The sequence below is a fragment of the Pelodiscus sinensis genome, chromosome 16 (genome assembly GCF_049634645.1).
Source record: "Pelodiscus sinensis isolate JC-2024 chromosome 16, ASM4963464v1, whole genome shotgun sequence".
Classification (NCBI taxonomy): Eukaryota; Metazoa; Chordata; order Testudines; family Trionychidae; genus Pelodiscus; species Pelodiscus sinensis.
Genome location: NC_134726.1, coordinates 31,163,620 through 31,190,943, shown reverse-complemented (window position 1 = coordinate 31,190,943; position 27,324 = coordinate 31,163,620). Strand labels below are relative to the sequence as shown.

General features: G+C 50.5%; 1 protein-coding gene across 10 annotated transcripts in view; it reads left to right on the top strand.

Moving 5' to 3' along the window:
* The window catches only part of TNRC18 (trinucleotide repeat containing 18), a 176,805-nt gene that overhangs the window by 87,432 nt on the left and 62,049 nt on the right, over positions 1–27,324 (top strand). For 8 of the 10 annotated variants that reach the window (XM_075899657.1, XM_075899662.1, XM_075899665.1 and 5 more), the window contains exon 3: positions 24,491–24,646. The exons of 1 other annotated variant lie outside the window; for it this stretch is intronic. In XM_075899657.1, coding sequence (XP_075755772.1) covers positions 24,491–24,646 — 156 coding nt within the window. Of the gene's footprint in view, positions 1–23,170; positions 23,319–24,490; positions 24,647–27,324 lie in introns of those variants that run through there. One more of the 10 variants, XM_075899666.1, reaches the window with a different exon arrangement.

Here is a 27,324-nt window from a genome sequence, read left to right as displayed (position 1 = left end):
CTGCTGCTCCCCCCGCTGCCTCTGCTGCCTCTATCAGAAAGAGGCAGCAAGGGGGGGGGGGGATGGAGGAGGTGTTTCAAAGTGGCAGACCCTGGGCTCCATGCAGCGCTGCTGCTTTGAAATGCTGCGTGAAACCCAGGGCAAGCTAAGAATCTCCAGCTGGCCTGGGCTACACGCGGTGTTTCAAAGCGGCAGTGCTGCGCTGACCGCAGGCTCCTTGCGGTGCTGCCACTTTGAAACGCCTTGTGGAGCCTGACACCGGGCTCCCTGCGGCATTTCAAAGCGACAGTGCCTCATGGAGCCCGGAGTCAGATGGGGACTCAGAGCCTGCAGTCAGCAGGGGACCCTATGTGGCGCTGCCGCATTGAAAAGCCGCTGGAGCACGGGGCCACGGGGGGACTGCTTGAGCTCCCCGCTGGCCCTGTGCTCCCTGCAGCGCTTTCATCTTTGAAGTTTCAAAAGCAGAGACGCCAGTATTGAATAGTCGATGCAAATTGCATCAACTATTCAATTAGCCAAGTATCGAAATTTTACATCTCTATTTCACACCACTGTGACCTGGATCTGCTCTGAATGGAGTTAGATGATCTAGTGCTTGAACCAGTGGTATGCAGCCCTGTCTACATTCATGGTTCGACTGGTGGATCTGTTGCAGTAGCAACACAAGTGGGAAGTTTTTGGCAATGAAATCTAGTGTAGGAACCCCCTCCCTCTCGCAACACATGTGCTATCTGGATGACCAACTTGTTGCCAAAAAGTAGCTGAAGATGGATAGAGGAATAATGACAGCTCTATGTGTATTCATTCCAAGGCGACGTTGTGATTGCGGTAGTTAGGCCATGTTTGACTTTTGTCCCCTGGTTTTTTATAAATATTTTGAGCATAAATTAGTAAATTCTCGTGCAAGAAGAATAGTTGTATACATGAGGGCTGCAGTGTTGATTCACTGGCTGTTGATTTGTCATGTCCGCTTAGATGTGATAGATCAATCTCTGAGCGCTCTCCTGTCCACACCGGTACTCCACCAGGATGAGAAGAGTAGATGGAGTCAACAGGAGAACAGCTCCCACCAATCTTATTGCCGTGGTTAGTACTTTGACTTCATCTATGGGTTGTTCGGGAGAGGGGCATAGTGTAGACTAATCCTACAATTGGGATGGGAATGGATTGAGTTTCCCTGTCCCTCCTTCCTTCAACTACCAATTTTTGCACCAATTTAAGCTGAGATCACTCCAACACTTGCAAAGCCAGAGAATGTTATAAGAACCGACGTCTGCGGAGTAGTCTTCGTTTTGGGGACTTTCCCATAGGTGCAGCACTTCTTCCAGTGCAGTGACCATCACTGTGGCATTGTGAAGCCAAGGTTTGCAGTGGTGTAACAAACACCAGGGCTACGTCTACACTGGCCCCTTCTTCGGAAGGGGCATGCTAATTTTGAACTTGGGAATAGGGAAATCCGCGGGGGATTTAAATATCCCCCGCGGGATTTAAATAAACATGGCCGCCGCTTTTTTCCCGGCTTGGGGAAAAGCCGGAAAAAAGCGTCTCGACTGGCGCGATCCTCCGGAATAAAGCCCTTTTCCGGAGGATCTCTTATTCCTACTTCAAAGTAGGAATAAGAGATCCTCCGGAAAAGGGCTTTATTCCGGAGGATCGCGCCAGTCGAGACGCTTTTTTCCGGCTTTTCCCCAAGCCGGGAAAAAAGCGGCGGCCATGTTTATTTAAATCCCGCGGGGGATATTTAAATCCCCCGCGGATTTCCCTATTCCCAAGTTCAAAATTAGCATGCCCCTTCCGAAGAAGGGGCCAGTGTAGACGTAGCCCAGGACAGAATGCTAGTGTGGACTCCTACTGTTGGTGCAACAGTCTTACTTTTTAAACTACAGGGTGAATTGACTGATCTAGACAAGCCGAATAAAAAGGGCACCAGCATTTATACCCCTGTGTCCTCTAAATCTGTTCCACGCAAGACCACAGAATGCTGGTGACCACCTGTCATATTAGTGCTCCCATCATTGCAACTACCGCTGGAGTTGAATATGTAGTAGTGGCCCTAGGAAATTCTATAGATTAGCTCTAATTCACAACAGAATCATTCCTTTCCAGTCCTTCTACTGGTCGGGTAATGGAACTTGTTGGAGGAAAGAGGGGAATTAAACTTGTTGTTTAGCTTTTCTACTGTAGCAACATTGGTAAGCAGAGTGGTTGTTTGCACAAGGGAAAATCTAAATTTCATTTCCTTCCTAAATATTGCAGCAACGTTCAGGCTGGCTTATTATTATATTATAATAGTGGTTATTTAAGGAAATTAATGTAAGGTTCCTGCAACAGTGTTAACATAACATGTATTTTATGGCTTTGCCTACACTATGATTTCAAGGCGTGATGGTAGAATTAGTTAGCTAATGTGATCTAACACCAAGCTATAGTCAAGGCAAGTTATTCATAAGCAAATGCTGAACTTGTCCAGTTTAACTTGGCCGCACCACTTATCAAATTTTGACTGTCCCAGTTTAGCAGGAGCTGAGGTACAATTTTACAGTGTTTAGGCCAGATTTAAGAGGTGTTAAGCTCAATTTAACTAGCATAATCAATCCTGTGTATGGTTGTACCAGTGTTTGGTTTAAATGAATGGCTTAAGCTAGCACTGTCACACAATGTATAGCTTGCAATGTAAGAGACATGTGAGTTTGCTGAGTTACTATTACTGTAAGAACTCATGCATTTTTGCTTTTATCTTAATGATAAAACGTTACCTCAGTTTTTACAAGTACAGGTTGAACCTCTCTAGTCCAGGACCTTACACCTCCTTCATTTAATGATGGCGACGTTTAAGGGATCCCAAGTAGATTTAAGCATCCTCGGGACCTGGTTGATGCTGAACCAGAGAATTTGCCGGTACATGGGAAGTCAATATTGTCTAGCAGTATTACCAACACTTCCACTTACTAGGCTCTTAGAAGACATTTAGGGGTAAATTAGAGCTAAATAACAGCACAAAACATTGAGAGCCACGACTGGTGGCTGTAAACAAATGCTGTGGGACTGCATGAACCTTGGCCACAGCCATGATAAGTGGCCATCCGGCTCACTAAAATCATGCCAGGCCACTGACATGTTGCTGGACTAGAGAGATTCAACCTGTTCCTTTTTAAGAAAAAGGAAGATAGGCCAGAGTGTGTGTGTGTAAGATGGAGGGTGTGTTTGTGGATTAGGAGCAGAGAGAGACACACACAGTCTTGCGCTACGGTTTGCCTGAAAATAGTTTTCTGCAGTTGTGGATTGGCAGAATAGCCTCTCATCTGCTTGTATAGTGATCCCTGCATCTTACCGATGGGGGTTTTAAATAAATTCAGGCAAGTCTGGAATGGCAGGAATACTGCTCAGTGCAGCAGAATTTGCAGAGATCTCCCTAAACTCATCCATCCCATAATTCTCACCCTCCCCATTTTCTCCTGTTTTCACTGTTGAGGCAGAATCAGGACAGGATTTCACTGTTTGGATTTCAGTGAAACATTTGGATTTCTATGAAGCGTTCAATGGGTCAGCCCGTGTTGGCTGTTAACCGAAAGGATGGTGGTTGGAGCCCACACAGGGACGGGGTTAAGGTTGTTCTTCTCGGTGTCTCCTCCCTGCAGGGATCTTCCAAGGTCCCTTTTCTTTTAAATGGTATCAGCATGTCATTTAAAAACTCTAGCCTGCTGATACTGTGTGGGCATGAGATTTTCTGCACCTAGCAATTTATAGTATCATGCTCTCTTGTGATCCCCCCCTCCCCCCCCCAGTCTCGGCACAGGGAAAGCTTCACCAGTACAAATTCCCTTTATACACTAGTATGTCACAAGTGAACCGGAGGTGTGAGAGTGGCGGGGAAAAAAAAAACCTCCTGTAGACAAGCTTCCGAAAGTGATGTAGCACAGAAGTTTGGCTTGCAATGTCACATATGTAGTATCCTTCTGTATTCCTTTTCAAACGTTTTTAGATGATGATTATGGGAAGCTAAACGGGATCATTTTGGTATCACTCTAAATCTGAGGTGCATTGAGAAGAAATTGGGAGGTGAGAGATGATTCTAAATGGACATTGCTGGGGATCTGAAGAATTTTATTGTTTTAATCTGGCCAGAGTTGAATTTTATTGCTTTAATCTGGCAAGATGCTGATGGAAGATGTAGGTGACCTTGGGAACAATTTTGATTACGAGCATCAGTAGTGGCCAAAAGAATCATTTTAAGGGAATTGGAAATTGGAAGGATTGTGGGACTGGTACAATAAAATGAGTGATGTGGCAGCTCTGGAAAAGATATGGTGACCTCAGATAAATGACTGAAGGAGGATTTTAAGGTGATTTGGACCCCCATTCTAGATCTGTACTCCCAGTAATTTCAAAATGGTCACAGTTCCATATATCTAACTACCCTTTTTTATCCGGGAACATTATTGAATGTTAGATTCTTTTTATACTTGATGGTTATATATTGAGTCTTGCCCCGCTCGCTGTTCATTACTACTTTTCTCCTCCCTGCTGTGTTCTGTTCAGCCTTTTGCCATTGGTCTTTAAGCTGAATGCCCCCTGGTTTGAATGCACTTTTAACACATTTTGGTTATAATTTGATTCCAGTGATGAAAATCATTTACATGATGGGCAGTCTCGGAAGGGTTAAACTCATCTTGACTTTGCGCGTATCTTTTCTGTAAAAAAGTGTGTTCTTAACTCCAGGGTGCTCAGTCAGGTTAAAGATCCAGGAACTCAAATTTTAATTCAAGGGTGCAGCTTGATGTTAAAGCCCTTATGGAAGCCTGAGGTTGAACTTGCTGAGTTAAAAACTAAGCTGCCGGGCCTTTGCTACTATTTTAACATAGATTAATTAGCCTGAGTTAAGAACACAGTTTTTTCCCCTCTCTGGTTCCCTTTGTGAATGGCAAGAATAGAGATGCATGTGACATAAACTAGAAATCAGTAACACCTGGTGCTCCCTCCATGGACTGAGAGACCATTATGTAATTCTCTGTTTCATGGATAGATCGGCTATGTCAGTATAAATCATATGGGCAATATTAGGCCAAATCAAGTTCTATAGCATTCAAGTGCATAAAAATCTGTGTGGAATGGGTGATCTCTCCCACTAGACCCCGTCTCTGGGTTTTGGTGAAATACCAAATCAATTTTTCTCCTTTTTATGCTCCAATAGCTATACACACCACACATCATTTCAATCCTATGTTACACTCAGGGGTTTCCCTTCACAATCCCACTGCTGCAGCAGAGCCTTCTCCGTAATGAGATTAGTAGCACAAAGCAGCGATTCTTCTGCTTCTTTTAATGTATGTTCTGGGTTTGTGTGGGATCGGAAATTCCTACTTTCATCAGATGAGTCCTCTCTGTAACTTTTTGTGGACAGATCTTCCTCCTCTCCTCCGTACAATGACATTTTGTGTTGGTACAACCATTGTATACCCCCCCCTCTCCCCGGCCATTGTTAAAGTTAATTTTACCTTATTTTCGTCTCTAAATCCCTGCACATAACTGAGTTGCCTCTATCCTGTCTGGCACAAGAAAGCTCTCTGTCTTTTCCTAGCCAGGTTAAACATAGTTCTGAGAATAATAACACCATGTTTTGTATCATTCTGACAAATGTTTCATGCCTATAGGTACAAACGTAAGCGATGCCAAGAGATTGCAGTGCACCACACAAGTCGCGTCTGTAGCTGGGTGGCTGAACTTTGCAACATCAGGGGGCACACTGGCAATTTGTCAAGAGCCCCAGGGCTGTGTTTTAATTTGAATATGTATTTGCATAATTTATCAACATTAAAATGCACACAATCTAATATTTGCTTATACTTTTATCTCCTTTGATCAGCACCTAGAAAACACTTCTTGTTTTGAACATTTTTTTTGTCGGTCGTAAAAACGTGGCCATTTCCAGTTAGGCCATCTTTCTAATGGTAGGGAGATGTTGGCAAAGGTTTAGCAGGGCATGAACTGGCCATCCTTGATATGGGATGACGTTTCAATCAAGATGGTTAAGCATAAGGACACATGGAGCGTGCAGAATGTGCTTATTTCACTCAGTGGTTTGGAATGCCAGGGCAGGTGGTAGAACTACAGTGTGAAGAGAAGCCGGGAGGCGATTGCAGATGGTGCTGGTTAGCAGGAGGGAAGATTCCCTTGCCCAGAGTGATGAGACACGTAAGGATGGGCTGGTGGAGTATGAGAGGACAGGGGAGGTTGATGGCACTCGCTGGAAGGTGTTGTCAGCCCCATTGAAGAGGGGTTTGCAGAAGGAATGAAAAGGACTGGAAGAGTGGTGTCTGGTTATGCCGTTGTTATTAATGGGTCTTTTTTCTTAAAAATGGATGGAGCGTTATGGTCCATGGGCAGGAGATAATATGGTGAAATTCAACATGGTGGAAAAACTCCTGCTACTTAATCCGGGGAGGTGGAGAACAACCCAAAACGTAGAATTAATGGACGTGGAAAGGTGTAGTGCTGAAAGAGACACGGGGAGCTAGTGATCAGCAAATAAAAAGGTATCCAACACCGACCAGAGAGGTGGGTAGTGCTCCTTGAAGCCATCCTGGTGAGAGAGCTTTGAGAACTGCACGTGGTGGTGTGTGCACCTCCATCCCGCCCACAAAAAGCACAAACGTGATGGGCAGCTTGACTAAGGAGGAAAGATGAAAGGACTAAAATCTGAACAGGTTGTCAGAAAAAAAGACCTATCTGTGTAGATGGCAACATATATTTGAAGGATAAATCCGCAAGTACAGAGGAATGGTCCAAAGAATAAGTGGGTTGAGATTAAGAGGAGAATTATTTAGTGTAAATTCCAGTAAGATATCTTAAAGGTGACACAGTCTATTCTTGTTTGCCCAAATTAGGGACAATATAAGTCCCTGGTATAGATCTCTGTATGTTTCAGGACCAGAGTAAATCACATCAGTGTAAACCCATGCTATACACCTGTATAGAGCAAAGCTATGTAGGGATCATTGGCAGGAAGAATGTCTATTGGTTGGCTTCTCTGACTTCTGTGATTTTAGGAAGACTGTAAAGGAGGAAGGGAGGGGAGATGAGATGAGAGGAGATGGAAAGTATGAAGAGGGAGAATTGTGCTTGAGTCAAATCCTGTCTTCTTTGTGTGAGCAGTCCGAAAGAAATTCTGAAGTCGAGGGAACTCTAACATGAGTAAGGCATGTGGTATTTGGCTTTTTTCAGCAGATGTTTGGAAGAGGACGGTACAGAGCCACAAGAATTAAGGGCTGGGAGATGGAGGAACGTTGGTCTTGTCCACTATAGCCAACCAGTTTAAATCAGTTTAGAAATCTAGCTTGTAAACCAGCACAAACTCCTCACCTGGATGTTCTTGAGGTTGTGTAACTTTGCCTGTTTCAACTGACCCCACAGTTAGGCTCATTTAAGGGGGTATTAAAGTTACTCACAAGACCTTTATTACCACAGGGTCTAACTGCTTCACAGTTGTAAGCGTGGTGTAGGGAGGTATTCCTGTTCCTAAGTACTGGTGGGAAACTGAGGCACAAGTGTGGCTTGCTTCAGCTCATATGGGAAATCTGTTATCATGCAGAGACTGGAACTTGGGTCTCCTGACTCCAGCTTAGGGCCTTAACCACTTGACCATCCTTTACCCCCTCCCCCATGGAATCCTTCAGCCTGGTCTGTCTGGTTTCAGAAGTAGGCTTTCCCTGTGTGGGTTAAGTGCTAGGAGTCATTGCTACCGCAGAGACATGGCTTAAGGAAGCTGGAGTCCCAATGAATTAAAAAACTCTTAAGAAAGTTGGGACTGTCTCTTCCTTTTTCAGTTTTGCTGTCCCCTCTGAGTTCTGAGGGGTGTGTGTATGAGTGTGTGTGTGTCCCCTTTGTGGGTCAGATCCTGGACTTTATGTACTCTGAGTAGCCCCATTGACTTCCAAGTATTTGCAGATGTTTCTTACAGCCATGTCTTGTCTTCTCTGCCGTAAGGAACTGCAAGTTGCACAGTTTATATGAGACTCCTCACCCTGCTTCCCCTTAAAGTGACCTAGAATTCCATTAATGCTGAATATGCTAAGGAGTCAAACAGACATCTCCTGAGGAAGGGGATTTCTGATAATTGGGGATGGTGGGGCAGTATGCCCTAGTGCAGTGTTTCTCAACCTTTTTTTATAAAGTACCCCTTTTAAAAAAATGTAAGTACTCTCAGTACCTACAGTTTTCAGACACACAATTTTTTTTCTACTACAGGCAGTCCCCGAGTTACGCGGATCCGACTTATGTCGGATCCGCACTTACGAATGGGGCTTTTCTCGCCCTGGAACTCGCGGGCGGCGGGACCACCCAGACGCGCAGTGATCCCGCCACCGCGTCCTCCGGGGCGAGGAAAGCTGCTCCGGGTGTCCCTGGTCTGCCGGGGACCCCTCCCAGCAGACCAGGGACATCCCGAGCAGACCAGGGACACCCGGAGCAAAGCCACAGAGGCGGCGGGGTCCCCGCCTCCAAGGCTTTGCTCCGGAGCAAAGCCGCAGAGGTGCGGGACCCCGCCGCCTCCACGGCTTTGCTCCGGGTCTCTCTGGTCTGCTGGGGGGAAGGGGGGCGCAACTAGTGCGCCCCCCCCCCCCCCCAGCAGACCAGGCTTTTGTTGTGGACGCCTGGGGTAGAGCAACTGGGGTGCTGCCGGGTTGGTCTTGGGGGGACCTACCCGGCAGCGCCCCAGCTGTTCTGTCCCAGGCTCCAGATTCAGCCGCTGTTGAAACTGATCACTGGCTGATTCCAGGAAGCTGGGGGCAGAGCAACTCTGCCTCGGGCTTCCTGTAGTCAGCCCCTGGTCAGTTTCAGCAGCAGCGGCTGAATCTGGAGCCAGTTCCGAGTTATGTACAAATTCAACTTAAGAACAAACCTATAGTCCCTATCTTGTACGTAACCCGGGGACTGCTTGTATTGCAAAACATTTGCCTAAACAACTTAATTGTAGCTGGGCGGGTGATGAAATTTTTGGGTGTAAAAAAGTACAAAAATAATAAAGTGCAGTAAAACATAACAAAAATTCAGTTTTCTCCCAAATTTCAGTTGTGTTGACGTACCCCCCAGAGTTCTCTCGAGTACCCCTAAGAGTACTTGTACCACTGGTTGAGAAACACTGCCTTAGTGTATAGTGCATTGGACCAGGACTTAGGAGACACTTGGGTTCTGTTCCCAGCTCTGCCTCAGTTGAACTGCTTCCTTTCCCATGTGCCTCAGTTTCCCCATGTGTAAAACCGAGATAATGATGCTGATCTCCCCTGTAAAGCACATGGAAATCTGCTGTTGAAACGCCCAGGACCAGAGCTAGTTGTTGTTGTTCCTCTGAAAGTTTAGCCATCAGGTTTAAAATAAGCTGTCGAGAAAGGCAGGTCTGCTGTAGCTTTGAGTCATAGCTGCTCATGCCAGCTCCGTCTGGCTTTTCCTTTTGTGTTGTTCTCTTGGCATGGTCCTTGAAGTCAAAACAAATCCAACTCCAGCTGCCACCTTATAACCTACTTTTAATGACTGAAGTTGGGTGTTTGTTATTTTTGGCAATGGCTAGGTACATAATAGGTACTAAATACCTGTTCAGGGAGGAGGAGAGGCACCTTGTGGTGCCAGTTGTTGTCAGTATGTCTGGTTGCAGCCCCAGCCGGCGGGCTACTTTGCACAGTGACAATTCCTTGCCCCAAGGAGCACAGGAAACCTCCATGGAGAAAATGCAGAAAAATATCTCCCAGCCTGGGCCATATGGGTATTTTCACTGTTACAAGTTTAGATACTAACCATCCCCAGGGCTGGTGAGCTCTGGCAGATAGGTATGAAGAGACAGGAACAGTCCTTTCCCTGTGGGGTGTGTCTTCAGGACAGAGGTAACTGCTGATTGGCTGGCTTAGCCTGGGTCTGAACAGCTGCATTGGGCAGCTCTGTTTGTACACGCCCACTCAGCTGCCTCAGGTATGTCCCATGGTTCCTAGCTCTGCAGTAAACTGGGCCACTCTCTGATTCTTTATTCAGTGAGGAGAAGTTCTGGGAGAACTTGTCTCTTCTTGTGGGGGCGGGGTGGATAGTGGAGAAAGGCACCAATAGTCATCACATGAGCTCTCAACTAGAAATGCTAAAATGTGTTCGTTTATGTAACCATGTAACACTTGCTCCCTCCCGCTGCCGCTGTATCAGAGGCAGCAGTGCTGGGCTGGGGCAGGTGGGAGCTAGTGCTCAAGGGGAGCTGGCTTAAAAGCTGGCTCACGATGCACACCAGCTCCCACCTGTCTCCCCTCCCGCCTCCCCACGTGCGCTGGGGTGTGTGTATGCTGCATGTAACTGTGTACATGGGTATACCTTCACGTCCCTACTTTCAACCTTCACGTCTTGCCTACCCCCCAGTTTCACCTCACTTAAAAACTCCTTGTTTACAAAATCAGAACTAACAATACAAGTGTCACAGCTCACAATTACTGAAAAATCACCAACTTTCTCCTTTTTACTGTATCATTATAAAATAAATAAATTGGAATATAAATATTGTACTTGCATTTCAGTGTCCAGTATATAGAGGAGTATAAAATCATTGTCTGTATGAAATTTAGTTGGTACTGACTTTGCTAGTGCTTTTTATGGAGCCTGTTGTAAAACTAGGCAAATATCTAGATGAGTTGATGTACTCCCTGGAAGACCTTTGTGTACCCGCAATGGTACATGTGCCCCTGGTTGAAAACCACTGGTCTACTCTGTGTCTTCACTGAAAAATGGAGGAATTTTCAGCCCGGGCCTGCTGGCACCACCACAATTGAGAGAGAGGGATGGGAGTAGCGTAGGAGCAATGCCCAAGTTAACTCTTGGATGAAAACAAGCCTCTGGAATGCAGCATCAGCTGAGCACTAGGGATGTGAAAGGTTAACCGGTTAATCAGTAAGCATCATCTGTTAAGGGGTGATCCTTACTGCTTCTGGTTAACTAGTGGGAGCTGGAGCAACTCCCCACCTGCTGAGAGTAGGGGGCTGCTCCAGATCTGTGGGGCCCACTGTGGCGGCTTGGAAATGTCATAGGCAGGGGCACATCGCTTCCCCAATTGGTTAACCAGTTAAACTTTACGTTTAACTGATTAACCAACTAAACTGGATTTTACATCCCTACTGGGCACCTCGTGGTCCCTGGGTCTGGGCCCAGGCAGACAATGGCAGATGAAAGCGTGAAGGATACAACACAGAGCAGAGCGTACTCAGGAATATGTTAAAGAACAAGAAAAGGGGAGAGGTCTTCCATAATTCACCACAGATAATAGCTTTGTTCAAAGAATAGTGGCAGAAAGGGAAGAGAGGGCAGATGGTATTTACCTTTCTAAGCTCAGCCGCTTCCTCCAGTTTCCCTTTCAGGCACCCTGTTGTGAGTACTCAGGGTTGGCTAGTGCCCATCAGGCAGGAGTATTTAATTTCTCAATGGGAGGGGAGGGAGATAATGCTGCATAGTTTAATTTAACCTCCTGGTGACCTGGTCTTAAGTCATCACGTCTGAAAATAGACTGTGTTCCCCTCCGGGCATGGCTAATGACTCTGGGAAGGCTGGATTCAGTCTCTGAAGGCTGACTTAATTGCTGTTGCCAGAAACGTAGCACAGGTGATTGTGGGACCCACGCCTGTGCTATCTCATAATAAACACACCCCAAATGTTTGCAGCCTTCCCTGAGAAAAAGGTAGCAGATGTGGTGCTCCCTTTTTAATTAAAGGGACACTGTCATGTAGTTTGGGCATGGTGTTGGCCTACTTCAGCTGCACATTAAGTGGGGTGGGCAGGGCTCGGGACAACCAGTGAATTCTGTGCCATTGACGTTTCTTCTAATCCCTTTGCAATTTTGATTGTAAAAAGTTGTGGCGTTAACGTGTCATTTGTAGATTGCCTTGTAGGGTGCTCTAACCTTTCCTCCACCTATTTAGTCCATTTAGTTTGTAAGGTCATCAGGGCACCGACTTCATGTTGGAACAACACCGTGAGGTTTCATTCTTGGCAGATGCTCGGGCACATCCGTAATAAACGTGATTGGTGATTATTGATCAGTATGAATACTCAGGGCTTGACAAATAATGCAATCTACTAGCCCTTGGCGAGTAGATTGCAACCCGGAAGAGCCGGGTTCGGGCGATCTGCGCATGCGCAGATCGCCGGACAGCATGGCTGGAGAGCAGAGCTCGCTGCGGTTCAGTGAGCCCTGTAAATAATTATTTTAATAAACTGGTGTATATTGAATCTCCCACTGCCACCAGGCCAAGTTGGGATTCAGTCTCTGAAGGCTGGGAATGAATGCATTCATGTGCAGCTGTTCTCAGCGGGGAATAAGGAATTGTGCTATAAAACATGTTACCTAGTATGATACCAAGGGCCACTGGCCCTTAGTGTGGGCAGAAGCTGGTCCTGGCTGACCCTCAATGTGGTTAATATCCGTATTTGTTAATGTGTTTTCTCACAAGGAGCATTCTCCCAGCCAGGCTGGCCAACACTTCCCACACTGTGTAGGGATATACAGTGAGGCTCCTAGAGCACCCAGAAGCTCTGACTGTTCCTCCAATCTGTTCTCCACTGCAAGCGTGGATTCCACTAGAGAAAGGGCAAACTTTGTCCTTGAATGAGCTTGAAATAACAGATGGGTTTGAAAAAGGGTTTAATTTTTTAGCGACACTGCAGACATGCAGGTAATGGTGTGTCAGCATAAATTGGAGTTATCTATCCACCTGATCCATGGTGTCCAATGTGGCTACTGTTATAGTGAACTAGCCACACTCAACCGTGCAAATAGCCACATGTGGGGTTGGGGATGAGGGTTTTGGGGTACAGGTTCCCACAGAGGAAAGGGCTCCCCCCAGTCCTCTCTCACCATAGCAGCTCTGGGCCAGGTGAGGGGTGCCTCTCTGTCCGCTGTGGCAGTTTTGATGAGGCTGGGTTGGGCTGGGGGAGGGGCCCTGCAGAGGACTTATTAGGGCATTTGTAGGGTCACGCAGCTTAAATGGAACTTTGGTGGCAGCATGGTTTAGTGGGTAGAGCATTGTTGTGGGACTTGGAAGATGTGGATTTTGTTCCCAGCTGAGCCTGCTGGATGATCTCAGGCAAGTCCCTTCCCTCCTCTGTGCCTCATTTTCCCATGTGCAACATGGGGCTAGTGATCCTGATGTTCTTTACCAAAACATCGTAAGATCTACTGATTGTACCGTGCAGAGTATTAAAAGGTCTTGAGGCAGGGGCTGGCTTTTTTATTCTGTGTCTGTACTGTGAGCAGGGCTCCTAGGCTCTATGTAATACAAATAATAATAATAATAATCCCCCTTTAAGGTGTGCTCATTGAGGCACATGGCCAATACTTTTAAAGGTAATCTGCAGGAGAATCCCATGCATGGCTGTTTGGTTTACTTTCATGTCCACTCACCATCAGGGTCTGCTCATTCAGCAAATAGGGTTTGTTGTCTGATTGTTACTGCAGCTGCGGCAGAAGGGCAAAGGCACCAGAGGATAAAAATAATAGAAATTCAGATTGGAGAGATGGAAAAGATCAATTAGGTCTCCTCTGTCTAGTCAGTCTTCCAGCTTGTGCAGGATTGTTCCTTGACATCTGCCAGAGCAATATATCCAATAGGTGGTGCACATAATTTCCTGAGGGGCTTTTTTCCTGTGTGTATGGGCAAAAAAATCTTCAGTCTTGGGCAGACATGGTTGTGGTGTTAGATTTTGTTATGCAAAGTGCTCTGTTAATGCAGTGTCCCATGGCGTGGGAGCAGTGAGACCAGCAGAAGAGTTTGCTCCCTGCCTTTAGCTCTGATTACAATTGATTCTTGAGGCTGATTTGCTGACTGAGAACTTGGGCAGTAGTAATGGGCTGGGAGAAGAGATTGCCCTGCATGCTGTTTGACCACCTCTGTTCCAGGACTGGTGTATTTTAGTGTGTGTATATATAAATTAACAAGTTAGTCTTAAAATATAATTAGGCTCCACTTCCCTGATTTCCCATCTAGTTGGAAGACAATCTTCCTGGCCTTGGACACATGCTACTGCTTGGCAGAAGAGTGACATTGGTGTCAGGACAGAGTAACAATATTCAGACTAAAATGTTAATAGCCTTAATTTTATCCCATTCTCTTTAGGACCATCCTTAACATTTCCCCTCTCTCTTGGAAGGTTTTTGTTCTCTAGATATCTGCAGACAGTTGTCACTGATGTATATTCCATGTGTCCTCAAGTGAATCTTAGAAATGTTCAGCAAAGAAGACTATTTAGCACATAAAGACTTTCCCTTCCAGGACTCAACAGATCTTTGTGAATCGTGGCATGTATGGGGAGGAGGGAAGAAATAATTCATTTGAACAATTTACCTGTTTCATGCTCCAACAGTGTTCTCTGGGGTGGGTAACATCTGGTGTAGTGGTTGTGACTTAATTTTTTTGTTTGGCATTGGATGCATCTCTGAGCACGTGTAATGTTGGGTGCAGAAGGAGGAATCAATGTTATTTGAGTGATCTGTTTAAGGACCAATCTAATGTAAAGAAATCTTGCTCGCTATTGGTGGCTTGCTATCTTAGGCACCCCCATATGGTTTTTCAGAGCAAGGCCATGGTGGGCTGGACCTAAATTCCAAGGAAAAGCCCCTGGACTCTACAGCACTCTGAGGCAGTTGGGTTTAATTTAAAAATAGAAGTTTTTGTTGAATTAAAGACAAGGTGGAAGAATGCAGTCAGCTCAGTATCCCTGAGGCTATTAAAACTAAATAGTGAAGTTGTCAGGGGAGAAGCTGGAAGTTTGAGTTCTTAGGTAGGAGACAATTGGGGTATTGGGTGCCCAGGAAGGTGTTACAAATAAATTGGGATTGTGGGCTAAATGCTTTTAGGGCCTGTCTATGGAAGGAGTTATGTCAGAATAAGAGTGTCAACACTGAGTTAACCAGGAATAGTTTATATGCTTTAAATTCATACCCTATTGAATGGGATTAATTTGCATGTACAGACAAGCCCATGCTAGATGATTTTGCTCTCAGCAATGAGAGAGTCAGTCCTTGACACTGACATTATCATCCTTAACATCCAACTGAGACAATGTGGGTGGTTCACACCTCTTTGAGCTATTGGCTATTGTTTCAGGCTTTTTGCAGACTGAGTGCACTCATTCAGCCACTAGGTGCCTCCATGCTGCACACAGTTCTAATGTAGACCATACATAGTCTGGTAAACAAAGGAGACAAAGTTGAGGCTCAATGTTGTATCTGTGGTTTGTCTTTTGAAGGGGGACAGTGACACTCAGGAAGATCTCACTGCCTTACTTACCCATGTTTTCTTTGCAATCATTAGGACTAGAGATTCCCCCCCCCCCCCCCAAAAAAAAAAACCCCACCCCTGAGATTCTGGAGCCAAGGGGTGAATTTTTAAAGCTGAAGAAAGAACTAGGTGAAAGTAAATTGTCTGATCCCAAGGCTTTGGAATGAGATTTCCTACTGCAGTCATCTCCCTGAGAGCGCCCTGGCTAACAAATGGCTTTACAATCTCTGTCTGTTGGCATAAGTCTTGTGCCCCTGTCAGCAATGGGCATTAGTCAGTGGACTGGTTCTCTCTCCCTTCTCTGCCACCGCTGAATGTACCTCCCTTGGATGGACTCTTAGCAGCTGAGGGTGATGCCGTTGGTGGCTGCACATGCATCGCAGGCAAATGGAATCTGATCCATCAAGCAACAAAGCAACCTTCAGATGCTGGCTTTGCCAGCCACTTTGTGGTTTGGAAAGAGAGTTGGAGGATGACAGCAGGGAAATTCTGTCATACCAAACTGAAGCCATTGCTGTCTATTTCACAGCTCCCAAAAGGGGGTAGAGTGCCCATGAGCCATGCAGATGGCTAGCCTTAGAATTATGAAATACTGCCTTTTTTGGGCCCCGGAGAGTCTAAGGAATTGGCTCACAGCTGGTGCGAGTTCCTGGCAGCTCCCGTTCATGTGGAGTAAGCTGGGGAAACTGAGGCAGGAAGGCTCGGTCTGGGAATGAGCCTTGGGACATTAGAACTCTTGTTTTCCCATAGAAAGGGAGGGAGAACAGGACCGAGAGCGCTGTAAATCAGGAGTGGCTCAGTGGTGGGTGTTGAGGGAAAGCCATCAGATTTTGAACAGATTTATTGGCAACCCGGGTGAATGGGCCACTGAGCCAGGAGAGGCAGCTCAGTGCAGATGTAGGTGCTGACAGACTTACCCCCAGCCTGCCTTGCACCCCCCTCCCCCCCAGTCTGCCTTCATCCTCTTTTCTCTTGACCTGTGACCCAAAGGCGGGCGGGCAGAATGGGGAAGTGGTGGGGAGGTGGAAGGTCGGGAGAGTCTGAGCAGATTGCAGGCAGGCTGGCTCAGCTGCCTTAATTTCCTGTTGCTCAATCAGGCCTTCATAAGGGCCATGGAATGAGAGTTCCCAGCACTGTCCTGCCTGAAGCTCATGTTGATGCCTGGCCTGGCTGCGTTCTCTTCTCCCTCTCCCAGTTTGCTCCTGTCCGCACATTCCCCCTAGGCCAGGACCTCACAGCTGGCTTCTTGCTTGTTAGTTTTCCTTCTTCACTCTTTTCTGTTAGGGGAGCTGCGTGAAGCCCACGTTATAGTCCCGACTCTGCCATGGGCTTCCCTCCGTGGGATGGCGGAGCAGCCTCTGTCTGCAGGGAGCTCAGTTCTCCCCACCCAGCGTGGACAAGGGGCTGCTGCTGCCTCACGCTGAGTCCTGCCCCTTCTGCCAAAGACCCTGCTTCTTCTGGGAGTCTGGAACCAGCCCCATCCACCTTGCCCAGGAGCCAGGCAATTCTGTCGATCCCCCCGATTGTCACAGTGTCTGAGCACCTCTCAGTCTATAAGGCAGTTGTCTTCTTCGCAGCCCAATGACGTAGGGTGGGGCTGGAGCAGTGTCACGGGTTGGGGAGCGAGGTGTCCAGAGAGTTTGGGACAGCTGGGAACTGAATTGCTAACCACGGATGGTTCGTCCTCGCCTCCTCAATGTTACTGGGTGTGTCTTGCATCCCCTCCTGGAACCAGCCAATATCACAAGGAGTCTCAGTAGCTGTGCCAGTTGTGGGTATAGATGGCTGGAGCTTTTATGAAGCAACAACCTGATTTTGCTGTGCTTAGAATCCCCCGCTGCCTTTTCCCTAGACCGCTGGTTCCCAACTTGCGTCTGGGGTGGTACTGGAGAGGGTCCACATGGAACTTCTCGCAGCCAGCACAACCTTCAACCTGCGTTGCTTCCCACGGCTCAGGAAGCAGCATGAACTGAGGAATGTGCTGGCAGCCGACTTCCTGAGCCACAGGAAGCAACACAGGTTGAAGGGCATGCTGGCAGCCAGCACGTCGAGAAGGGGTCCGTATCCTCGAAAAGGTCGGGAGCCACTATCCTAGACTTTGGGTACAAAAGGCTCAGTAGTATCTGCAATGGGTCACCGAGGGAGGCTGTTGTAAGAAGTCCCTGCCTACCATTCGGCAGAGCTAATAGATGCAGAAGTACTTGCAGAGCATTCTGGATAAGAAAGCCACTTCTGTTCACTAAGACAGTGGTTCCCTACCATTTTTATACTGCGGACCGGCAAACCCAGTCGCAAAGGATATGTTTAGACTACATGGCTCTGGTGACAGAGCCATGTAGATTAGTTTGCTAGACCTACCCAAATGAAGCGGCGATTTAAATAATAATTTTATGAACATATTCATTATGCAAATAACAAATATGCAAATAAAATGTTACCAGTCCGCTAAAAACTCTGGCCCCCAGTAGGGATGCAATAGTGTAGTCGATTAACCAATAAGCAAAAGCTTATTAATTAATGCTATAGACTACATGCATTCTCCCCTCCTTCCCCCGCCAGTAAATTTTTTAGCGAGCTGGCCAGCAGTGCAGATCAGTCCCAGTTTGTAACAGGCTGGGGACGCACCCTGCTGTGGCTCTGCACTTAAAGTGTATTAGGAGCTGAGTGGGCAGGCAGCCCAGCTCAGTCCCAGCTTGTGCCATGTCCGGGAGCTCAGACCACCCCTGGACAGAGGGTGGTGTAATCCTGTGCTGCTGCCTCTGCAACACGGGGTGACAGGCAGCCAGTCCGTGAGGGGAGCTGGTTTTTAAACTGCCTCCCTCGCAGACCAGCTCCCACCTGGCACCTCACACTGCTGCCTCTGAAACAGAGGCAGCAGTGCAGAGTGGCAGGGGGAGGGATGCACTGGCTGCTGGCCCAGTGCCCGGGGACTATAGAATATTCAAGTAAACAATAAGAATTCAGGAGGTTAACTGACTATTTAATTAACTGATATTTAACATCCCTACCCCCCATAGCCTCCACGAGCAGCCAGCTACAGCTGCAACAGTGGCCACGTGGCAAGTGGCTGCTGCAGCTGAAGCTGGCTGTTCATGGCAGCTCTGGAGGACAGGGCTAGGGTACGCTCCAGCCCCTGAACCCCCCCCAGTGCCAGCCCTACCCCCCTAGAGCTCCCCCCCCACTACCTCCCAGCCTCCTGCCCTTAGAGCCCCCAGTGCCAGTCCCCCATCCCAAATGCCTCTGTGCCAGCCCCCTGTCCCTTAGATCCCCCCACCAGACTCCCCCAGTGCCAGCTGCCTTTTTTCCAGAGCCCCACTGCACCTAGCCCCCCAAGAGTCCTCCTGTGCCAGCCCCCAGTCCTCAATATTAGCCTTGTCCCCAGAGCCTCCTAGTGCCAGACCTGCGCCCATATCCCCCACTACTATCCCCGACCCCAGAATCCCCCAGTGTCAGCTCCCCGCCCCAGTGCTCCCCAGTGTCAGCCCCCTGCCTCTTAGAGCCCCCATCTCTTAGAGCTCCCCAGTACTAGTCCCGCCCTCCAAGCCTCCCACTGCGTGCCCCACCCCCCTCACCTAGCCCTGCGCTGCGTCCCAGTTTAGCGCTGCTGCCTGGGTCTTGGCTGCTCAAAGGCTGCCATGCCAGGCTCCGTACGGCCCCTCCTCTGCATCTGGGAGGTGACTCCCGCCCCGGCTGATTGGCTGAGAGGCAGGGCAGGGCACGCCTTTCCCAACGCTGCAGCGGGAGGGGCAGCGCTAGGCAGTGTATCCTAGCCCCCAGAGCTGCCAAGGCCCGGCAGCCCGCGGTTCGTGGACCGGCGGTTGGGAACCACTGAACTAAGGGACTTGTTTTTTTCATACCAGGGCAAGCTGCTCTGGTCTCTGTCTCCCGCACTAGTCCTGGCCATACACCTCCCCCTCTTCCCCCCAGTTGGGGCTGGAGGACCATGGAAGCAGCCAGAAGACGGACACGGTTGAACACCAAGCTTTTAAGATGGCTCCCCCGAGCACCCGCTCCTTTCTGCCCCCCTGTGCCGCTGCCTCTGTGGGAGGCAGTGAGGGTGGGAGGGGAGGCGGCTCTGCACTGTCTCCTGCCTCCCCCACCTCTTGCTGCCTCTGTATCAGGGGCAGCAAGAGGTGTGTTTGCGTGTCGTCGTTCGGATTAACCTATAATCCCAGCTTTATCGGTTAATCATTTAAACAACTATACGCTAGCATCCCTAGTTAGGAAACTCAGCCTGTGGATTCCGGGGGCGGTTCTGGCCCTGGTTTGTAGAGAGCAAAATGAATTGTTAAATGGCCTGGATCTAGACTCCCCAGTGTATTCATCAGGTGGTGATTTGGCAGCAAAGGGATGAAAGCTTGAAGCACTAAAGACTAAGAATGTCCCATCACCTGTTCAGCTGCATGGTTCGTTTATTCCCGGGAAGATTAAACATTGAGTTACATTGGTCTCCTGGCTATGTGTCGAAGCCTGCATGACGCTCAAGGGGCTATGGAGGATCAATGCTCCAAATTAACTCTTGGAAGCAATTGTTAGCCCCAGAACATGGTCTGGTAATAAGGCAGTGTCAGACGAAGCAAGACTTTATGGAGGACATTTGCATGCAAAGATTGATGAACTTTCTAACGCAGGGCAATGGTAAAAGCTATTAGAATCGCTGTCTGGAAGTAGACTGGTACTGAAGTGGAAAGGGCCATGGGCAGTAGGTATAAGGCGTGGGGGGAGGGCAATGCCTTCCCAAATGGCCAGGCGTGGCCCCACCCATGCTCTGCCCTCACAATGTCTCCTGCTTCAGCCGTAGGTGTTCTGGGAGCGGAGTGTTGCTGCCCTCGGGCTTCAGCCATGCTGAGGCTGCAGACACTAGGTGAGAGCACCTAGGGCCAGGGAGGTGGGGGCTGTGAGTTGCCTGCCTTCCCCATGATGCTCCAGGCTGGGGAGGCTCCCATGCAGGGGGTAAGGCTTGCCCTGTGGTGGTGGTGGCGGCTTGGCTCTTGTGGGAGGGGCGGGGCCCCAGGCAGAAGGGGCGGGGCCCCAGGCAGAAGGGGCGGGGCCCCAGGCAGAAGGGGCGGGGCCCCAGGCAGAAGGGGCGGGGCTGGGATCTTGCCTTCCCTGGCCCTACGTTCACCCACTGCCCACAGAAAAGGGGAACAGCCTCTAGCAAGGTAGCTGATGAGAGAGGCTTTCGTTTGCATGTGCTAGCGCCGTGTTGCGCTGTTGCCTTGTGTATGGCACAGAGTCAAACCTCTTCGGTACCTAACGTATAAAACTAGAACTGACCCGAGAGACAAAGGAGGAGGCGGCAAAGATTTACGCAGTCCTGCCATCTGTCTCTCAGCTGTTTGGAGCCATTACTGTGGGAGTGTGAAGTAGCTGCTGTTTGGAGCAAGCTGGTGTATCCCAGAGCAGAGAGCGGGAAGGGAAAATGGTTTCTATTCGGTAATCGGCCTGAAGAATCTGCTTTTCTGCCAAGTGATCTGTGGACATGGTAGTTGCTCAGCTGCTTGTTTCTGGAGTGTCTCTTGCTCAGGGTCTTGCGTTCTGCACATTCTTTATGTGGGTTCCCCTATTGGCCTGTAGGTGCTTTGCTGCTGGGCCTGCCAGTGGGGAGGCTGGATTTCAGGCTATGTGTGTAATACACTTTTGCCCCACATGGCACCTGCCGGGGTCAGAAAGAGTCTTGCTGCTTCCTTTATCCCAGCTCAACCCTGCTCACCTGGTGATCAGAAACAGACAGACAGGATGAGCCAAGTGCTTGGGTGGAAGAGGGCTTACTCGAGAGGGTGTGAAACTCCAGAGATGGTCTCAGATGGGTGGCTGGCAGTTGGTGAAATAATAATAAACTTCCATGATACCATCCAGGGAGTCCATCTGTATCGATTAGGTCTCAACTGGAGGACCAGGTTCAGTTCTGGGTGCCATTTGTCCTGAAAGATGTGGACAAATTGGAGAAGGTCCAGCAACAAAAAATTATTAAAGGTGTAGAAACTATGAGGGAAGATTGAAAAAAAACTTGAGTTAATTGTGTCTAGAGAAGAGATGACTGAGGGGGGGGACCTTGTAATTGTTTTCAAGCATGTAAATGGCTGTTATGAGGAGGGAGACAATTTGTTCTCGTTAATATCTGAGGATAGGACAAGAAGCAGTGGGCTTACATTGGAGCAAAGGAGGTTTAGGTTGGACATTAGGAAAAACTTCCTAGCTGTCAGGGTGGTAAAGCACTGAATTAATTGCCTAGGGAGGAGGGATGTAAAAGGTTACCTGGTAAGCATTAGCCTTACTGGAATGCCTATCCAGAGGGCTAGGTGTGGGGAGTAGCCCCTCATCTGCTGTGGTCCAGCTGGCTGGACCCTGGCCAGCCAGAATAATCTCTTACTTGCAGTGCAGTGGAGTACTGACTGGCCGCGACAGCGCCCCCACCTGCAGAGGCTGGGCTGGAGGAGCCCCCTGCCCATGGTGGGCTGGCTGGACCCCAGCTGCCTGGTTAACTGGTTAAACAATGACAATGATATCCTTTAACCGGTTAATTTTTTCAATGGAAATTTACATCCCGAAGGGGGGTTGTGGAATCTCCATTATTGGAGGCTGTTAAGAACAAGTTAGACCAGGGGCAGGCAATGAGCCGGATGCGGCTCCCTGGCAGGCTGCCTCCCCTTGAAGTTCCCATTGGCAGTGGGTTGCCATTCCCAGCGAATAGGAGCTTTGGGAAGCAGTGTCCCGGTCCATGCCGCTTCCCGCAGCTCCCATTGGCTGGGAACGGCGATCTGCAGCCAATGAGAGCTTCAAGCGGCTGTAGTTGGCCTGCGGGCTGATTCTTGCCCATCGCTGGGTTAGACAGACACCTGTTGGGAATGATTATTAGTTAGTCCTGTCTTCAGGGCAAGGGACTGGACTAGATCACCTGTTGAAGTCCCTTTCAGTCCTGGGCTTCTGAGGTTAGAGCACATTAGAAACACCAATGGATTCGTGCTCCCAGCAGTGTATTATCACGACCATTTTATCATGGGCAAACTGGGGCTCAGAGGCAGACCCAGGACGAGAACTCTGCTTTGGCCATAACCCCTTCCTGCTCCGTGGCCGCTGGCCACTGGTCAGGTAGATTATTTTGTCTCTAGGGCGAAGCGACCTGACAAAGCTCATTCTATTCTAGGTTGCTCCCTAGATCCTTGAAGGAGAATGGGGGCCAGGCACCATCCTGTGTCGGTTTGCTTCCCAAAAGGGCTCAATTTGGAAATGCAGGCCAAAGCTGGGGGTGCCAGGGAATTGGCCTTTGGCTGAAACCCCCGCTTGTGCCTCGAAGTCACTTGCTGCCTCCTTACTGTTCTCCAATGTGGTGGCCCGACTTGCAGTGTCTGGGCTGGGCTAGCAGAGCCGAGGCATTGCAGGCGTGCACAGGAGTGTGCCCGGACTCCCTTCTAGCACAGCCACGGGTGGCTCTGTCCATGCCTCACCTCTCTGTGGGCACTGTAAAAATAGCGAACCTGTGGGGGCTACTTTGCCAAGGAGGGCCCCAAAGGGGGGGACATTTCATCGAGGTTTTCGGAGGGTGAGTTGCCAGCTCAAGCCCTTGTCTGGACGTTGCTGCAACCCGTCAGTGCCGGGGAAGGTGCAGAAGGCTGAGCTTGTGGGCCGACCCATTCCTCGGTGGTGCTCGCGGGCACATCTCCTTGCAGGCCTTTACTCGGGGCTACTCGGGGCTTCTCGGTCTGAACCCCCTACTTCCCGAGTGCCGTTGAGGGGGCCCGCGTGGCGTCGGCAGTTAGCAGTATTTCATAAGTGGGAGAAACCCCAGCACTGGCCAACCGGCAGCATCTGTGCACACAGGGGTGGGGCGGGGGGAAAGTTACTTAACCTCCTGCACTGCCTCAGAGGCCACTGAGCTTCCGGCGAACAGTCTGTGGCTTCTGAGGGGAAGAGGCGGCTGTAGCTCAGAGCAGCGTCTCCCTGCACCCGCTTTGTGCATGAGCCGTTCTGGTGGTGGGTTCCCCCCTAGCACTGTCCCCCGCTATGCTGGAGACCAGGGATATCTAGGTGAGCATGCTGCCTCCCAGCTGGTCCTTGGAGCCCTGTCCTGCAGGAGTTCTGGTGGGCCGTGGCGTGTGTGGCCCGAATCCTGCGCCTGCATTGCGGTTGTAATGCTGCAGGAGGGGTCGTTAGCAAAAGGGCAGGAATGGGACGGAGAGCAGGGCCACTGGACTTGATAGCCCTGCGTGGTAGGGGAGGAGTGACCTTCCCTGGGGCCCCATTTCTCTCACATTTGCCTCTCGGCTTTATCTCTGGGGAGGGGCCCTTTTTTAAAGGTCTCGTTCTGCTTTTCGCCCTTCACATCCTATCCAGGGAGCTAGTTCACCGTGTTCTGGCAGCCGCTCTTGCGGAGCCGGGTCGGCAGCCTCTGTCTGATGGGGGTGATGGGGCTCCTCAAAGGTGCGGGGCTACCGCTGCGTGCATCGGGGCGTGGGCGTCCCTTGGAGATGGGCGCGCGGCAGCGGCGTGTGCTGCAGTCTGGCCCGTGCTCCCTGCCCCCGTGGGCTGTGGATCCCTGTACATGTAGACGATCCTTTCTGAAGATTTTCTCCTGGGGACTGTTAACCCAAACCTGGTATGGCTGGGCATGTTCTCCCTCCCTCCCCCGACCTGCACCCGGCCTCCAGTCCTTTGGAGCAAAGAGCCGCCCTTGGCCCTGTGGTATGTGCGGTTGGCTGTGTTTAATCTTCTGATCAGTCGCATCCCCTCTCCTCGGGGAGCCACGGGGCCAAGCCCCTCCCTGCTGCAGTTTAGAAGGCCACGCAAAGACGATGTGTTTTCTGCTGGGCTGGTGCAGCTGCGTCCACCAAATTCCTGTGACCTTACCAGCCCCTGTCTTTGCAGTGTTCCCGTGAGGCCCGGCTATTTCATGGCCCCCGTGTGCAGTGAGGGCCACAGGGGGGAAGCAGTCTTGCCCAGGGCATTGGCATGAGAGCGATGGATGGGACCCCGGCGTTGCTGCCTGCCAGCCCCACTCCCCGTGCAGTGCCCATGTGTCTCTGCTCCCTACAGATCACCAGGGTTCTGTAGGGAGACTTGCTCTTCTTGCAGCGCTTTTTCATTAGTTCCTCCTAATGGGCAATAGGGGCGTGGGCGCTGGGGGGGAGGGGGCAGGGGGTGAGCTCTGCTTTAAAGCTGGTACCTAACCCTGACTTTCTTCTCCATCCTCCCCCATTCAGGTGAGGCCTTCCTGGGTGGGTATGTGGCCAGCGGACTAGGGACCTCCTCCACACCCCATGGAAGCCCCGCCCCTTTGCCCTCTGACTTGTCCTTCAGGTCACCCACCCCCGCTGACCTACAGATGGTGCAACTCTGGGCTGCTCATGCCCATGAAGGTAAAGAGAGAGAGAGAGAGAACCTGTCTGCTGATTGCAGGGGCTGGTTGCTGGGGCGTCTCCCTCCTCCCCCCCCAGCCAGGTGGAGGGCAACATTGCATCCTTCAGTTGGGAGACAGGGTTGGGTCATCGTGTAGCCAGAGGTGCTCAAGAATAGCTTCTTGCCGCTGCAAGCTGGCAGAGCTGCCCTGTCGAGGGCCAGGGCTGCGCAATCAGACAGACCAGCGCTTGTGGGAACGTCTGGCGGCCCAGGACGTTGCGCTGGATTGCAAAGCTTTCTGCTCCATTGACTCCAGGGGGTGTGGGCCGGGTTTCCCCCTTCCTGTGCAGCAGCCTGTGGCTGGGCTGAGCTGTCTGTTGCTTGTTGCAATTAAGCTCTTCCCTCTGGCCTGGCACGGGGGAGTGGCCAGCGAGGGATCTGGTGCCTTTCTCACGGCCGGCAAAAGGAGCAAAGTGTGTTAAGCCTCCAGGTCCCTGCTTGGGAGCCTGGCTGCACTGGGGTGAGCGTGTATCTCGCCGGCCTCTGCATGAATGGGCATGTGGCGGGGAGTGATTCCCAGGCTGGCGCGCACAGCCACAGAACTGATACCCGACATGCCCCGTCCCCACCAGGAGTCCCCTGACAGACCTGCTGTCTTTGCGTTTTGTTTGGACCAGCTTCATCCCTTTCCCCACATTTGCCCTTGTGCAGCGCCGCCCAGGGGAGGCATTGGTCCCTGTCTCACTCCCTGCATCCGTTTACAGTCCGGGGCCTGTTGCAGGCGAAGTACCTGGTCTGCCTCCTCCTCTCCCTGCCTTTTGGCTTGTGTGCCTGGGCTGCCCCCTCCCCACAGACACGTTCCACAAGTCTCTGCACAGGGGGAGACTCTTGCCTGGCAGCTCTTTGCCTCCTCTCCCCCCCCCCGCCCCAGATCCTTTATTGTCTGCTCGCCCAGCATCCGCTGGCTGCATTTGGCACTCAGGCAAACAAGACTGATCTGGAGGCAGATGTAAGTGTAGGAGCCCAAGGCTCTGCCAGTGCCCCTTGCGTGGCCTAGCAGCTATGGTTGCTTTTGTGATGCGGCCCTTGGTGGGGGAGCACTAAAGCCGGGTATAGGGTGGCTTTGGTTCAGTGAAATGGATGCTAGCCACCCCTAGCCTGGGAGGCAGCTCCCACACTGTTTATTTTAGGGAGAGGGTGGAGATAAATGAAGCCACTAACTTCTCTGGACGCGTCACCCCCAGGTGTCCAAGCAGCAGCCAGGACTGGGGAAACGTGCCTCTCCAATGTCCTTCCTTCTGTCTCCCCTCCATGCGGAGCTGTGTAGCTTCCCTGCAGGTTGTGGTGGGGAACAGAGGGGCACGTTCCTGGCATAGACTCTTTCTGCCATCGAGGGAGCTTAAAGCAGAGGGGAGACCGAGCCCCAAGCTGAAGGAGGCTGTGAAAGTCCTGCGCTGTTCTTAATTTTCAGCCAAACAAGGCAGCCAGCGCCCAGTTCAGGGGAGCTCAGAGCGAGGGTTCTGGTGAGAAATGGGAAGGTCCCCCTTGTGTCTTCTTTTGTGGTTGGCATGGGGTCTCAGCGGGAAGCTGCGTGTGGGTGTGCTGGTCTGAGCCTTGTGCACCTTGTCTTACAGGGGTGCACTAGTGCTGGAGACACTGGAGGGGGGCTTGGTGGCAGAACTGGGATTTGTCTCCATGGTGAAGTTGTTTGGATCTGGGTTTTGGGCCCAAGCTGCAAAATTCTGGCTTCAAGCTCGCCGGCGTTGGGAATGTGTGGAGGGGCGTCCTGTTACAGCCACTTGCTGAATGCACCCCGTGTACAGCCGGGTGCTCCGGCTGGTGTGTGTTAGGGTTGCCAGGTGTCCGGTTTTGAACCGGACAGTCCAGTATTTGAGCTTTCTGGCAACCCTATGTGTGTTCAGTGTGTCTTCCCACCATGGCGTGGATTCCCCTTGGAAAGCCAGGGCTGATGGGAGACCTCCGTGCCTGCAGTTTACTCTGGTCCCCTGCATTCCTTCCCAAACGGATCCCCGCTGTGTGTGCCCATCTCCTCCCTTGTTCTGATCTGCTGTGAGGTGCTGGCCCTTTGGCTTCCCCAATGTTGTTCCAGCTGAGTCCTAGGCTTGTCCGCTAGCCCCGGAGCTTCTCCAGGGAGTTTTTTTCCTACAAAGCGGGCTGGTGCTTCCTGGGTCGTGAACATGCACAGGGGACTGGTTTGTCAGCCACCCTGCTCCTTGCTTCTGTTACCCTGACGTATAAAACATCGGTAACAACTTCCATCCCGGGGAGAGGGGGGACAGAAAAGTGTCTTCATCTAGCCTGTGACCTTCTATGCGTCCCTTGGTTTCCCTCCCCTATTCCTCAGGCCAACCCCTCCAGTGCTTCCAGCAGCTGGCTGGAGGAAGCCACTGAATGGAGCTAGCATGGGGAGCGGGGGGAGAAGTTGAGGGGCAGTGGCTTCCACAGGGAGTGGGGCTGCAGAAAGCCGGAAGTGTGGTGTGGGCTCTGCGTAGAGGGAGGGGGAATCGATAACGTGTGATTAGGGACATTCAGCAAGTGGCTAGCCAGTAGCAAACTGATACCAGGTTCTGCTTAAGCCTGGTCTTTCAAACTGCTTTTGGTGCCACCAGCGGGAAGGGGGACCCAGCTGAAGTAGCCTTCTCTGGGCCACTGCCCTCATCCCGCTGTACAGTCTGGA